Consider the following 15,563-nt stretch of genomic DNA (forward strand, 5'->3'; position numbering starts at 1 on the left):
CAAACCAAAAATATGTATTACACACTATACTAGATTTTATATCTCTGTTGTATTCTACTATAAGACTTACAAGTTCTACCATTAAGAATCAAAAAAACCTAGCTCAAGCCAAATCTGATATTATTCCCATATAGACATTAATTGTGCAGCTGATTGTGCTATTTTCTGACTATTGGTTTTCTAATTCTAACCATCTATTAACATGAAAAGAATTGTAGCCCGCATTCTGGAAACTGTGTTGGTATAATCATTCATCTATAGTAATAGTTTTTCAATTGAAGCTGAAAAAAAAAAAGTAATACTTCTAACTGAATAAACCCCCAAAATCTCCTTAAATTTACAGTAAGTAAGATCTATAAGAAAAAGAAAACAGAAGGAAAAAAACCCCAAAACACACACCAGAGACAATGAAACTCAAAGTGGGCTTTCCTTGCAATTGCACAGCTGGTATTAATCCAAGATTGTGGAGAAAATTACAGCTGCCTGCACTGGTCTTAAACTATCTGCTTTGGATATTGTGAACAGTATAGCCACAGCATTACACAGCTCTATCACCCGTTTACAGTGTTCTTAAGCCTACTTTTGATTGCTGTGTGTAGACACAAATTTAATTTTCATAGTAGTTTTGAAACAACTGCTTGCACCCCTTTCACAAAATGATTAATGGTAAAAATATATTTAGAAGGTGTGAGGCTTTCAAAAGTGACACAATGCAATCTGTTTCTATTCACAAAATTGCCATGGTCTCAAATACCATATGCATCCATGTATATTCCCCACTGGCAACACTTCATACTTTCCAACAAACTACAGAAAGTCCTAATATTCTACCTGTATATTAAAAAATATCCTCTGGTTTTTGGCCTAGGTTTCCAAAATGAAAAAAAAGTTAACAGCAGAGAAACGTTCAGCATAAAGGAAGAGATTTTGAAGATTTTTCAACTAGAATTCAGAATCAACTCACTGAGGAATGAATTTGGCTGTACAAAATAGGCACTAGCTAACTTCTTCACTGAAAGTAAGCTTCAGATGTGGAGATAAAGTAAAATCTCAAATAGTGGTTCAAGCCTATGCAGTTATAAATATCCACAGCTCAGCAGCTTTTTAAAATAAATAAAATAAAACAAACCCCTAAACACCTGAAAACAAAGCCACAAATCTACTTATGGTCAGAAGTGGGCACAAATCAATCAGCTTCAATAAATTTGGCCTTTATTCGAGTAGCATGTTATCTGACCTAGCACCTGACACTGTGAAAGCTAACAGCACTAGTCTTTAGTGAAGAAGTTTAGCCTTATGTATATATAAACAACACTGAAAACCTACTTCTGCATTTTTTAAGCAGTAGTTTCTTGTTTTCTTTTATTGTATTTTTTAAAATAACACTTTAAATGGTCTCACAGAACAGAATATTAATGTTGCTGTGTTCAATTTTCACATTATTTTGATATGTTTCTGTATTTTAATTGACACTGGGAAATGTGGAGAAATGTATTTCTATTAAGTACCTATCAGTATCATCTTCTTGCAGTGAATTACCAACATAAAGCACCGCATCATGCAACCTATAAAGCTTACTTTATAATGAAAACCTGTATTAGCTAGTTACTGTCATTTGTCATGCATGTGTCATTATAAAATTACATTTCTCATATTGAATTTTTTCACATACAAAGCTGTCAAATGACAACATAATTTTAAGAACAAGATGCCCATAAGTTGTAAGAAATCTTAAGTTAGATGTTTAGTATTTCAGATTATAGTTATTCATGGACAACAAGCAATTAAGTAATACGCTACTTGAGCCTGATGATCTCTGAATCCAATCTTTTGACCTTTATTTTTGTTTGTTTGCTTGCTTTAGGAGTTTCTCACAAATCTACAGCTTTTCGTGCAAGCTATGTCAGTTCACACAATGACAAAACATATATACAAGGGTTTGTTTACGTACTTGCTGCTGTGAAGGAGCAGATTCAGAAGGTAAACTTTGAGATGATCGGCTCCGAGGAGGTGGTTGTGGGGGTTCCAGACTCTGTGGGGCACTTGTCTGAGGTGGATGTGATGACACAGGTATCAGAGGCTCCTGCATTTTTAGCACAGGAGGTGTCTGAGTGGTTGTGGGCTGAGCAGGTCCAGCAGCCTGAGGCTTGAGTGGTTCAGGAAGCAACGGTGAGCCTGCAGGTATATTTGCAGTGGTTTTTATTGTAAAGAATTGTAATAGCAATCTTTAGAATAGCATGGATGAGAACATGTGGAAGAACCGGACAGAACTGCAGAAGAAGGGGCTGCAAGAACAGCGGGTATTCATGGCAACTAGATCAGAAGTCATCAAAAACTCAGCATTGAAAATTATTACCATACTATTCAAAATGATTACTATAGATACAAAACAGAGAACCAGAAGCCATGTCATCCTTAAATGTACTTCACTTGTATTTACAAGTATTTTGGAAGTCATTATTATAAAATGTATATTTTGATATTAATACAATTTTTAAAAACCCATTAAATTTTTGGAAGTCACTTTGAGAGTCAAACATAAACACTATTCCAAATATTATGATTACAGATCAAGTGCAGAGAATGGTTCAGTAATCAACACACATGACAGGACACACCAGTGTGCTCAGACCAAAATACAGCAATGTGATCAAAGTTTCTCATGATAGCATGAAATTTATGGGTCTAGATCTCACCTGACTGCTGCCTGTTATCTAATAAGGGTTTACAATACTTGGGGATGATTAACAGAAACTGTCAAACTTCTCACTATATTTGGGAATCTTAATTTATCATTAAGGAAGAAGATATCTGTTGCAAACAAAGCATTCAAACCAGAGACAGTACCTCTTAACTGAATAGTGACCTTCATATTTAACTTCTAAGGTAAACTTACCCCTTGGTGGTTCTGCTGGTTTGGTCTGAGTTTCAGGTGCTGGTCTTCCCCCAGAGGGACGGGCATGGCTTTGTGGTGCACTAATAACTCCAGCTCGAGGTGGAATAGTCTGACATAATAATTGGTAAAAAGAAAGTATTTTAGTTCTACTTTGTATCTGTATTCATCTACGGCAAAATGATTCAGGATAATTAGGATTCTGTGAAAAATAGATTTTTTTATAACAGTTGCTGAATTAATTTTTTAAGCACATATAAAAGCAAATAATGTATTCTCAAAACACTATGAGGGTTAATTCAAAGCAGAGGATTTTTACAAGTCTTCAACTTTAAATATTTACCTGTGCAACAATGTTAGAGACACTTATTATTTTGATAGTATTAGTAAGTTAGTTTTACCTAAGTCTGTGAATTGTTGTAAACTGTAAAAACAGCAGCAACTACTTTATTTGGAGATCGCCTAAGGACACATTGATAACCCACTGTCAATGCAGACTGCAGACATCATCTACCTTTTAGGCTATCATTACAGCCTGCTATTAGCAAAATGCAGCTTTGTCGATTTTGTACAGTGAAAGTCCAAGATAAGTATAAAAGACCATGGTTAGTTCTTTCCTCTGAAACTGCAAGGCAGTTACTTCTTTTCCCCAGCAAACAGTATTAATGAAACATACATTCTGCCTCATCTGAAGGCTGGAGTCTTCCCAAACTTGTTGGAACAGAAGCTAATAGGCTGGGAACAGAATTGCTCCCGTAAAACAGAATTAAAAAGTCTACATCAGTATTTAAAGAGAAATAGGAACCTCTTCCAGATTACATCTGAGGCCACATGGATTACAAACACCACACTTGAAAGCTGAATGTAAAGCATTAATAGAAATGCTAGAATACAGGAAAAAAAATCAAAAACATGAGACAAGATAGTTTGTAAGATTTGTTTCCTTGCAAGTTTTGTGTACTTGATGTATTCTAACAAAATCCAAGCAACAGTGGAAGTTCTAGAAATATTTCTCACAGCAAACCCTACTGCACAACTCTCTACACAAACGTGATTTTAAAAACAAGCAATGAAAGTTCTCCACTAAAAAAAGTATCATCCTTGATCTTACTTTTACTACTGTATGTAGTCTTCTTCGAAGACACTGTATAGCATCTGATTTCATTATGCCTGGCTCAGTGCATGTAACAACTTTCTAAATGGTTTAAACCACCTAAACTCTGAAATTTGTCTTCCCTTTTGTTGACAAGATACAATTTGTCATTTCTTTGAATGTTCTGAAAGTAGGCTGAAGGATCACAGGATTAAATACTAAAATGTATATATATTTAAAAAATAAAAAGACATCAGAAAGGAACAGAAAAGAAGCAGAAAGGAAGCCCAAAGAATCCTCAGGACCACGCAGTGCCCGTGGCTACTGTCCCTGGTCCTGAAATCCTTGAACTACGGTGCAAAAAACACTGGAGAAAAAGGCAGGAAGAGGGCATTTTACATGTCTGGGAAAATAGGAAAAATGTGCAAAGATCAAGAACTGTTCACTGTGAGAATCAATCTCTGATGAAAACTAATCAGCAAAAAGTGATTGCAGTGGTGGCTTTCAACAGTAGTTTTCAGTGGTTTCAATACTGTACAAGAGTACAATAGAAATGGCAATATCAGTAAGGCACACCTCTTTCAAGCTCTACAAGATCCATGATATCCCTCCCCAGCTAGCACTGTTCTTTTGTTTCTTGCTCATTTAGAATGTGGAAAAGGGCATTAAAACCTTTGATAACACAAACTGGTATGGACTTAACTTAAACTCTTAAACTCCGCTTCTGTCTCTCCTCCCCTAATTAAGAAAGAGCCAACTTTTGCTACTCCTTACATTAAGGTCTTTATAAAAAATATTTTTTAAAACAAGGTACAAAATTCCATTACACATCAACTAATCAGCAATGTATTACCTTAACTGCCTATATAATACATTAACTGCCTGCAAGCAATTAACTGCCATCAGGATATACATTTCAGTACAGACAATAAAATACCATGCGAAATCAGCAACTTAGACAACAGGAACATATAATACAAAGAATAACTTTTCACTTTACTGTTATTTGAAAGTGGACATAAAATGTGGTATTATCTGGAAGCCTATGATGTGACCGCATAGAGTGCAAAACAATAAAGTCATGTCCATTATATATATTCTAGGGTACTTTTAGTTAGCAGACAAGAATCGCTGAGGGAATTACCTCCTATAAGCTGTAAAATGACTAGTCAATTTTGCAGTTTTCTTACATCTGTTACGACTTACAAAACCCCACTGCCAGCATAATAAACTGTAAAAACTTAGGGGGGGTAAATTTTTTAAGACAGAATACCTACCGGTCTGGTTGTACCATATCCAGCAGCTCCTGTACTTGAAATTCCAGGTGAAGGTGGAGGCTGATTACGAACTGGAACAGATATTAGAGATTGATGACTTAGAACATATTTCAAAATCAACTTATTTCTATATTATAATTAGTACAAAGCGTGTGTCTGTATTACCTAAGTTATCTTTTCTTTGTGATCCAGGACTTTTTTGTGCTTTGAAGCATGGAAAAAAAATCAGATTATCTTTGTTAGATAAGTGAGAAATGGGTATTAAACAACAATGGTACATTATCACTAATGGAGATGGAAGCAAAAAGATGTTATTAATGTTTTTGAAAGTTGTCACATATTTAAGTCTCTCCATCAGCTAAGCTGTTACTCTAGCACACTCTTCTCCCATTGCACATGTGAAGTAATTTGACTCCTCTAATCACAGATTAAGTCAAGTCACCTCCTATGTGTTGCAAGCTAAAGATGCCCACTTGTACAGGTACCCTGTGTTGTCAATCATGCTAGAAGTTCTCTCCTTTTGCAGTACATTCTGACAAAATTCTGACAGCAGTCTTTAGAACAAAAAGAACTTACGTAACATGCTGATTCAAAAAATCATGCTATCAGAAGAGTACACCAGTAATTATACCTGGGTCAGCTACCTACATGGTCTATACCAAAGTTCCTGAACCTCCTCTCTTTGTTATGGGATAAATATATTACAGCACCAACCTCACCATTTACATGCTGACACTAATGACGACCTTGTATGCAACACTCAAGTTGTGAAGTGCAAGATATGAAAAAATTACCTTTACTTCAGACAAGTGCACAGTTTCTAACAGGCAAAGAGGTTTAAGGTTCTGGCTTGTGTTTCTGTTGCCTATTTCCCAGGAAGGTAAAATCACCATGTCAGTTACAATAACTGGAAGGAATACTCTCTGGTACATAAGACTCTTAGTTTATGAAATTGGCTTCCAGTTTTCAGACAACCCTGCTTTCTTACAGCTGGTTAGAACGGGTTTCTGGGTACAATTCTCAGTAAAGCAACTCGTACCCTGAGCAATCTGGCACCAGTTTATCCTACTTTGAGCAGGAGATTGGAGTAGATAACCACCAGAAGTCCTTTCCAACCTGCGCAATTCTGCCAATTTAGAAAAATGAACCAGCAATATAGCCAAAAGTAACTGTAGCATATAGGAGAACATCTTGACTGCGACCATATTAGGACTTTATTGCTATACCTGTATTTGCTAAAGGGATACATTCCTGAAACTCCAAAACATGACTCTGCTGGCACGGCTTAAACAGGACCCTATTCAGCACTCTACCCACAAACTCTAACTAGAATAATGCAAGAGAAGTGCTTCTCATAGATGTGTATCACATAGTTTAGGTATCAGAATACCTACACTATGCTCTTTAGGAAGAGACAAAATATTAAATTATAGGCTAAATTATTTACATGGGAGTTCCTCTCCCCAAAATATGTGAACATATAAATCAGGCTTCCTAGCCTCCTGATTTTGTTACAAGTACAGTATGTACTCTAGCAATCAGTCAGCTACAGCTTAATCTGAGAGGAGCCTTGAAAGCATTCTTCTTGATTAGCTCAGTCTAAATTTTCACCTCATTTTTTAATAAATTAAGACTGCCTTCTATAACAATTCATACCATCACTGAAAACCAGGAAGCAACCTGGCTGTCTGAAAACCATGTTAAATAAAAGAAGAAAGATCCTACACAATAAATATCTTCATGAAACCACCTTTAGTATCACAAGGGAATAATATTACTCAAGTATTAAATTAGAAATCCATTTCTAGAATACAAAAATTGTTACCTTCTACTTCTCTCCTAGCTACCCCAGGACTGGGAGGAGCTCCAAGACCTTTTCAGAGAAAGAAGAGAAGCTGTATATTGCATAAGAAAAGCAGTAGATTGAGAAAGTAAAACCAGAAAGACACTGCCACAAGACAGCTTTACACAATTTTAAAAATGCCTAGCTAAATTATAGTTACTTGTAGGAGATAACTGTTTGTAGCAGCATGGGGAAACCAGATTGATATGAACAACAATCATGTTTAGAAACATGCTATTATTCCAGTTTTACATTACAGTGGAAGGTAATTTCATTTCTTCAGTATTCACTCTCCACAAACTTTTATAAATTCAGAATGGTCTTAAACATCAGTCTTGAAACTCTGTGAAAGCAGAGCACATACCTATATTCAAATGTGTGAAAATAAACAGGTACATCAGTTATAACCTGCAACATTAAGTCTGCTTCCTGAATTTTAGGAGAAATACTGTGTTGTATGTTTCTGCCAAGACTACATGCATATAAGCAATTTTATGGAAGAAATGTTTCCCACTCTACATAAATGTATCCTACAGAACTGCATCATGAAGTTATGCCCAAGTGGCACTCTGCACTTGGGAAAGCTGTGTCAAATGGTGCACAGCAGATGTTACAGTTCAGACTGAGAGAAAGAAGATTTTCAATCATGCATAACCATGCTGAATTGTTTTGTTTTTGCAGTATGATCAAGCATATACTGGATCCTTAAAATTGTATGGTAAAAACATGGCAGGACATACATAACACTAGACCGTATGCAAGGAGAAATCCTTAAGGCATGCACATAGGAAAAAGTACCAGTAATATCTGGCAACTCTGGAGTGGCTCAAGTCCAGAGGAAGGAAAGGGAGCCAGTGTTCAAGAAGCCTACCTTAAAAACAACTTTTGCCTTAGCGATGACACAGCCTCATGCTTTCTCATCATGTGCCAATGTGTGGTATCTGCTCAGGAGCTCTCTATGATCTGGAAAGAGTGCTGTGAATTTTGTCAGATATGGGTGGAGGTGTCACTCAGTGTAGGAAGAGTGAAGGCTGCATGAGGCTGGTATGTGATTATCTCCAGATACGTCATATCTCTGGTTTTGCTGAACATCTGGTTCAAAGATGTTAAATACTAGCATATGCTATATATTCCGGGTGAGTTTCAGGCTCTGCCAATTAACATTAGACATACATTGCAAAAGTTTCTGATAGTGAACTTCTCTGCAAGAGAAGCAGCACTGAGGAGGAATGAACAGAGGGCATTTGTAAGGAAGGGGCACAGGAGGAGAATGCTGCCTGAGAACACTCAACTGCTTTCAGGTTCTAACTCCCATGCCAGCCAGAGGAACCCCAGGAGACAAAATACAGTGGTAACTCATAAGCTATGAGAAGCCTACCTGCTACCTGGAGGAAAATAAAGGGAGGTGGAGAGCAGCTCAACAGAGTACAGGATACTCCTCTGAACCCTCTGTGGTTACAGAGACATAAAGCTAACTGTTCACCTCAGAGTATTAATGGAAAGGGACACAATAAAACCTCTCCAAGAGCAGGGAATGAGCCTGTTCATTTCGTAGATATTCACTTTCCCCTTCCAAAGCTCAACTCAACCCATACTTATAGGTACTTTCAGGATGCTCTTGTTAAGCAAATCTCGGTTTACACAAGATGATTTATAAAGTAAACTGCTTTCAGGCAAAAGGCAGTAGGGAACTTCTTTGACCACAGACATGTCTCTATGCTGGCACACCATACATAGGAAGACTTTCATGCATGAGGATTTGAAAGGTTTTGCAAATTTAAAAATATTCATTATATGGGAGAGAAAGGGCACAAAGGTCAAATACCTCAAATTTTACTTGCTAATAGTATTCTTTAATGGTGAGGAAGTAAAATGGTGAGAAAGAAAAAAAAAAAGAAAAAGAAAATGGTGCTGTGATAATGCTATCATAATTGGCATTATAGGAAGATTTTAATCTTAAGGACAGTGAAAAATCTGTATCTGATTGTGAAACACATTTTTGGGTATCATGTTAAACTGTTACTCCAGCCTGTATATGGCTTAAAATCTCTATTGCAGTTTGAAACAGTATTTTGCAAGTAAAGATATCACATACTTGTTTTAAACAGTATTTAAGGAAAGTGAGTGGATTTACATAGAAACAACCTGTCCTGCCTTGACATCTTTAGACAGAACTCCATGTTTTGCAAAGGTTACATTTACATATTAGTTTTATGGAAAATAAAGCAACCCCAACTTCTCTTAAAGTAAAATGTGTGTATATGTACAAAGTGTGTGTGTGTATCTGTGTGTGTGTATGTATGAAATCTAGGCTATTTGCCTATATTTGAACAATGCATTTACTGTATAAGGCTACTTGTTTCTGCCATTACTGAATATTTCTTCTTCACCAAGAAAATAAGGTAGTTCCCCATATTTAAAAGAAATAGAAAGAAGGAAGAAAAAGCTTTTTCAAAATGACTGATATATCCCAATGCACCTGAACAATGCTCTGAAAAAGAAAAAAAAGCTACAGGGGAAAAATAATGATGTTGAATGGTTCCTGCAAGACTAACTTTAACGAGTGACTATAATTATCAGTGTACACTACCAAGTATTTGCTGTTTGGGTGCACGCACTTTCATAGCTTAATGTACTTGCATTTATTTTAATGTCAACTTGAGTACTGTTCTTTCTAAGCTTATTTATTTGGAGGATAATCACATTGAAAATGTAGTGCATTTTACCTATGTTGTTGCATATCCTGAAAATACTGGGCATTACTTTAAGTAATTGATAACCAGCAGCCTTTATCATTTTTAATGTTCTGTAAGCATTTACTCTGTAATGTATTAAAAAAATATATTGTGTAAACAGATTGCAACATTTTATTTTTTAACTATAAACAATGAGAGCTTATAAAATCCTCAGTGGAAGTCTCTGGCATTAGCAGGCAGTAAGTCTACACTTTGCAACCCCTGCAATAAGCACATAGCCTTGCTCCCTTGAATTCTGAGTTACTTCTGATGTAAAATATGACCAAACTCTACAAACCCCCCTAAACCTTAGATGCCCAAATGCTGCTCCTATCTCTAAAGCATACTGAGCCATCAGAAGAAATGTTATGGGCATTAAAAGCAGTGAAGTACTCAGAAAAAAAGGTTAGAACACATGAGCAAAAAAATCCCCATAACATTTAAAATGCATGACATTTTAAAGACATGATCAGTGTTGCTTTGCATGTGCTACAGAAGTCTAAAAAACAAAGTCTGATATACAGTACACAGGGACATTTTCACAGTGCTTTAGAAGCCTTCTAGGTGAAAGAAACAGATGTCATTTCCCCAAGCGTGGTATCACACTATGACATTTATACTGCTTCCAGTCCTGCGCTAGCTTGCTCTGAGCTGAGCTCAGGTACTGCAGAAAAGCCTTATAAATGTACACCATGAGTGGAAAATGAGGAGGACAGAAAAAGTGGGATGAACTTCAGGGCACCATAATCTCTTTTAAAAGACTGCATAAAAAGCAAGTTTTATGCAAGTTACAGTTCTTTATGGGAAGCTATGTTGGGAAAAAGGGTAAAAAAAAAAGCTAGTTTTGCACAATTGGGACAAACTAGGCAAACAGGATTGTATCAGTGCAGATAAAATTATATAAGGCTGAAGTAGAATTAGGAAATAAATCTCACATAGGTAACACATTATGTATAAATTGGCCATTTTTTAAAACTTAAGCATTTTAAGTAATTTGAGATATTATGCCTTTGGCATAATGATCTCCTCCCCTCAAGTGCATGTAAGAGCCATGCACATCTCTGCCAGAGATCAGACTAAGTTAGTGGATATTTAAATACTATGTAAACCAGTTTTGCTTATTTTCTGAGACTGCTCAAGGCTTATGAATTATTTTCTCAAAAACTCCTCCTTCCTACCAACTAAGTGGTAGCATCTGAAGAGCCATTAAGAAAGTATTTCAGAGCCACTCACTATTCTCACTGTATCCCATGTATTAATGAGCTGATTTAGGTCCAAGCAGAACAGCTCTGTTACGAAGCATGGACAAAGAAGGACAAAGATTAGTTTCAAGAAGAAGCACTCCTGAGAATATGTTAAGTTGGTATTACATGCAAAACCAGACCAAGCTGGAAAAAAACAAAACTAGTCAGAATGGTTGATAAGTTCCTCATCATTATTAAGAGGGAAGGAATCACTGGCGTACAGACACGTAGCTCTCAAATGCCTTCAAAGTAACCAAATAAATTCCTTTGCTAAGTTTGTGTTTCTGAAGGCATAGGCTAGTTCCAAGAACCATGGAGGATGTTTCATGTCTCTAGGAAGGACTTAGGAGCACATATAGGACCTGGAAACAAAAAATAAACTACCCATCAGCAGTAGTTTCAACTTGAACCATTAATTACTGGATAACCACTGCAAGTAGCTACAATCGCAATCTGTTTTGCCATGCCCCTTGTTGTAGACTGTGAGGAAAAAAGCCAGCCTTTCACAAATAAACACAGGTTTCTGCTTCCACAGAAAAGTTAGCATGGCATAATTTGACCAGGACTAAGTAATAAATACCTGTGACAACTTTAATCTCTCTGACTATAATATAGCAACTTCTGGAGAAATACTATCTCACTAAAAAGTCAAATGGAATTCAGAGGGGGATACAAACCCTGAGAAAGTGATTACATTGACATTCAAGTATCACCCATTTTTATACTTTTGGGCATCATCATATTAAGTACTGGCATAACAGACCACCACAGTAGTTTTGCTACGTAGTCATATTTGAAAACAATTAAAATCATTACCTCCAAATTCCTTTCTAGCAGGTGCAGGACTCCTACCGCCTTACAGTATTTAAGAAATGAATGCAGCAATAATGAAAAATATCAGTACAGTAAGAGGGAAGAAAAAGAATGAGAGAGTTAAAATGACAAGGGTCAGTTAGTTATTAATTATGTTGCCCTTATGCTTCTGAACATCCGCTTTCTCTTAGTGCTCAATTGCTTACATTTTCAGATGATCCTGATGAAATCTACATTAAAAACTTGGACATGATAAAATGCATACATACTGATGCCCAAATTAAAGGAATATAATCAATGAATGCACAAGACTATTTGTCTTTTAAAATGAAGATGCTATAGAAATAAAAATGTTGAGTAAACACTGCTGTGGGAAGCCCGCACATTTAAATTGTGAAAATAAGTTTATAATTTTTTTTAAACTTATTCACTAAGCAAAGACAACAGTATTTAAATGGTACTGGAAAACGCTGTTATTTCCCATGCAGTTATTACTATTAAATGTACCAACTCAACATTTTGGTGAAAAAATGGTATGTGCCATTGAGTCCCAAACCAAAATGTAATATATAGTTTGGGTGTGGACTTCAAAGTTCACTTCACAAACTTGACACAAAATACTCCTGACCACCTGATGCACATTACTGCATTACCTGATGGTGGAGGTGGCCTCTGTGGTGGAGCGGGTCGCGCAGGAGGAGCAACTGGGCGAGGTGGAGGAGGACGCTTGGGCTCCAGGCTCTGAGAAGACTCTTTCTGCTGGGTGCTAACCTGAAACTCAGCTGAACAACATGACAGAAAACAAGGCAAACATTAATTACTTGTACATTCTAATCACAGTAAAGCTGTTCTAATAGCAAGTTATTTTTGCAGAGGACAGTCAGTCATCAGCCCTGGAAATGATACAGAAGCTTTTGAGAGAGGGAAAACAAAAGGAATAAGCCAATGGAGAAAAAAAGCAGATTCCCTAAGCCAAGATTATTGTCTCATATGCTTTAATCAGTATATGCTTTTCATAGAATCCTGAACATTCTTAGAAATTGAGGAGTTCCAAATTTTGAACTAAGTGCTCTAGAAAAAATTGTTACAAGGGGAATTCTGAAGGCATTTTAGCAGTCTTTGTGAAGGTACTCCAAATTACATTGAAATAAGCTGCTCTAGAAGCCATTCCAAAGACTGCAATTTTAAATATCACCTTTGTCACTGAAATAAAGTTGTGTTTAAACAGTAGTTTTCATATTACACAGACTATTTACAAACCTACATGTTACAATTTACATATTACGGCTGATAGGAGAATTAACTGAAATGGGCTGTATTTGAAGAGTATGACTGAAGTACTGACACACTACAATGGAATTTTTCAGTGGAGGTTTAAAACTAATCAAATTAGAAAGCCTATTAACCACATGACTTTCTGAGCTGTCTCTTTCATGATGAAATGCTAAAGAACTAGAGCAAGTTAGGTAGCTTGCAGCAGTGCAGATCCCTGGACACAGGAAACAAAGCTCTTCTACTGCTCATTAGGAGAACTGAGACAAAGAATGAGGTGATTTGCCCATTGCCACATATGCAGAAAATGCTAGATAATGACAAGAACAGCCTTTTATATTAATCTAAAACCTCTATTAAAGATAATCTATAAGACAGTATTCTACCACTGGGACAGACAGCTGCCAGATTGTACAGTAGTAATAGAGGCAGTTGAGCAATGTAATACACACTGTGTGTGGAAACAGGTGGTCCAGGAGTTTTTGCCGGTGCTCGGCTCGGTCTCACTGGGAGGGCAGGTCCATCTGACAGCGTAGGGGATTGACAGGGACTGGAACGTGGCGAAGAGCTTGGGGAGGTTCCCAGACCAGAGCTTGAAGTAGGCTGTAGATGCTGAGGAAGGATTTCTTCTACTTCTGCACTGTAGTCATCAATGTCTCCTAAATAACATCCCAAAGAAGAAAAATCATGTAAAATAAAGAGAACAGTATGTTTTTGTTTTAAAAAGTGGAGAAATTATAAACTTATAGGCATGGGGTTTTCTACAAAAAACCTTCAAGTTCCAAGGAATTAGCTCAGCAATCAAAGCATGATTCTTGCACCGTAAAATTATATATGAAGAATGCATATATATTCAGACTGGTTAAAAAGACTCCAAATGCACAATATGTATTATAGAAATATATTATTGGTAATTATAATAGAGTGGCAACCATAACATTGCTTAACCAAACAATCAGCTTTACAAAGAAGATCTTTGCAAGAATTATCTCCCTGGTTTGCAATAGATGGCAAGCTTCACTTATACTTCAGAAGGCTGGGCAGGGGATTTTATGGTATCTTCTAATACCTTCATTTGAAAAGGTGGAACAATGTTTAAAAAAAAGGTTCAACATGGACGTGCCTGTGCAAAATAAACTGTCAATTTAGAATATTTTCATGTTGATATTCAAAGTGCCTAAAATAGACAATTATCCCATCACAGTCCAACAGGACCATAGTAATCCTCTCTTCCAAGGTTCATGAACAACACAATGTGCTACAGAAGTTCCATCTTCAACTTTGCACTGCTCAGCAGTAAGAAAGTAATCAGGCTGCCAATTAGGTAATAATCTTGATCCAAGAGTCTTGTGGGATGCAAGATATCACATTTGAAGAGAATCATGCTATTTCACAGAGGACTATTAATAAAATCAACCAATCATAGAGGCATCTAAACTGTTAAAGTCCTGTTTTCTACCTGCATTGGAAAACAGATGAAGCATCTTATGACATCGAGACTATCACCAATTCCAACTTTTCATACAGGTTTCCCATACTTGTACCCTTACCAAAACACATATCCCTTTCTGAAACACCTATGTAAAAAACCCTTTTAGTCTACTCTTTTCAGTATACATAGCCGCCATCTGTTTTCTTGACACTTTTGCTACATGATGTTTACCCTTAAGGAGCTTGGAAAGAAATTCAAAGCAAATGAACTATTCAGAATAAATCAATATGGACACAATGACTACATCTAGAAACTACATCTGTTCAAGTAGTTACAAAAAACAACGTTGTAAAATACATATGGAAATGCAATACACACAGGAAGTGTCAGCAGGTAAGGGGGTGTGCGTGTGTGGCTTTGCTGCTGTTCATAAAACAGCTGTTTTATTTGCAAACGATATAAGAAGAGTATTTTTTAATGTAGAGAAGAGAGTGAATCAGACCTTTCCTAAAAATTAATTAACAAATTAAAAAATAAGATGTGACAAAGTCCATAGATAAGAAACATGCAAGTAAAGAAAGGCAAAAATGCAGAGGCACAATTGCTGCAATAGTGATATTCACCAACTTGAGGATTATGCTAAACAAGTATGACATGAAAAGGTATAAAAACCCTCCAGTGAAAAAACAAAACTGACAAAACCCAGTGAAATGAAACTCATCAATGCCAAAAATCAGCACATTTCAAGAGCAACAGAGATTGAAGGTTTCCTTGCCCCGCTCATATTTGCCTGCCTGTCAAAGGCTTACCTGTTGTCTTCTCGGGGGTGGTAAATATTCAGTGTCCTATTAATGTAGTATGCACATTGGCAAAAAAAATAAATAACTGCTTTGTACTCTGAAGTTTTGTATGTCCTGCTTATAGGGTGTCTTCATGAACATAAAAGTTGTCTGAAAGAAGT

The 15,563-nt window shown here is 36.5% G+C and overlaps 1 protein-coding gene across 9 annotated transcripts in view; it reads right to left on the reverse strand.

Moving 5' to 3' along the window:
* Nucleotides 1-15,563, reverse strand: part of SYNJ1 (synaptojanin 1) — a 63,408-nt gene that overhangs the window by 5,174 nt on the left and 42,671 nt on the right. For 5 of the 9 annotated variants that reach the window (XM_061359068.1, XM_061359060.1, XM_061359065.1 and 2 more), the window contains exons 23-30: nt 13,623-13,829; nt 12,552-12,680; nt 11,902-11,940; nt 7,089-7,136; nt 5,429-5,467; nt 5,264-5,334; nt 2,897-3,005; nt 1,952-2,175 (exon numbers count right to left, since the gene is read on the reverse strand). In XM_061359068.1, the coding sequence (XP_061215052.1) occupies nt 1,952-2,175; nt 2,897-3,005; nt 5,264-5,334; nt 5,429-5,467; nt 7,089-7,136; nt 11,902-11,940; nt 12,552-12,680; nt 13,623-13,829 (866 nt within the window). The remainder of the gene's footprint in view (nt 1-1,951; nt 2,176-2,896; nt 3,006-5,263; nt 5,335-5,428; nt 5,468-7,088; nt 7,137-11,901; nt 11,941-12,551; nt 12,681-13,622; nt 13,830-15,563) is intronic. The other 4 variants (XM_061359063.1, XM_061359066.1, XM_061359061.1 and 1 more) reach the window with 3 other exon arrangements.

The sequence above is a fragment of the Neopsephotus bourkii genome, unplaced genomic scaffold (genome assembly GCF_033783945.1).
Source record: "Neopsephotus bourkii isolate Nb327-2 ecotype Australia unplaced genomic scaffold, CSIRO-AGI_Nbou_v1 NB_962, whole genome shotgun sequence".
NCBI classification, from domain to species: Eukaryota; Metazoa; Chordata; class Aves; order Psittaciformes; family Psittacidae; genus Neopsephotus; species Neopsephotus bourkii.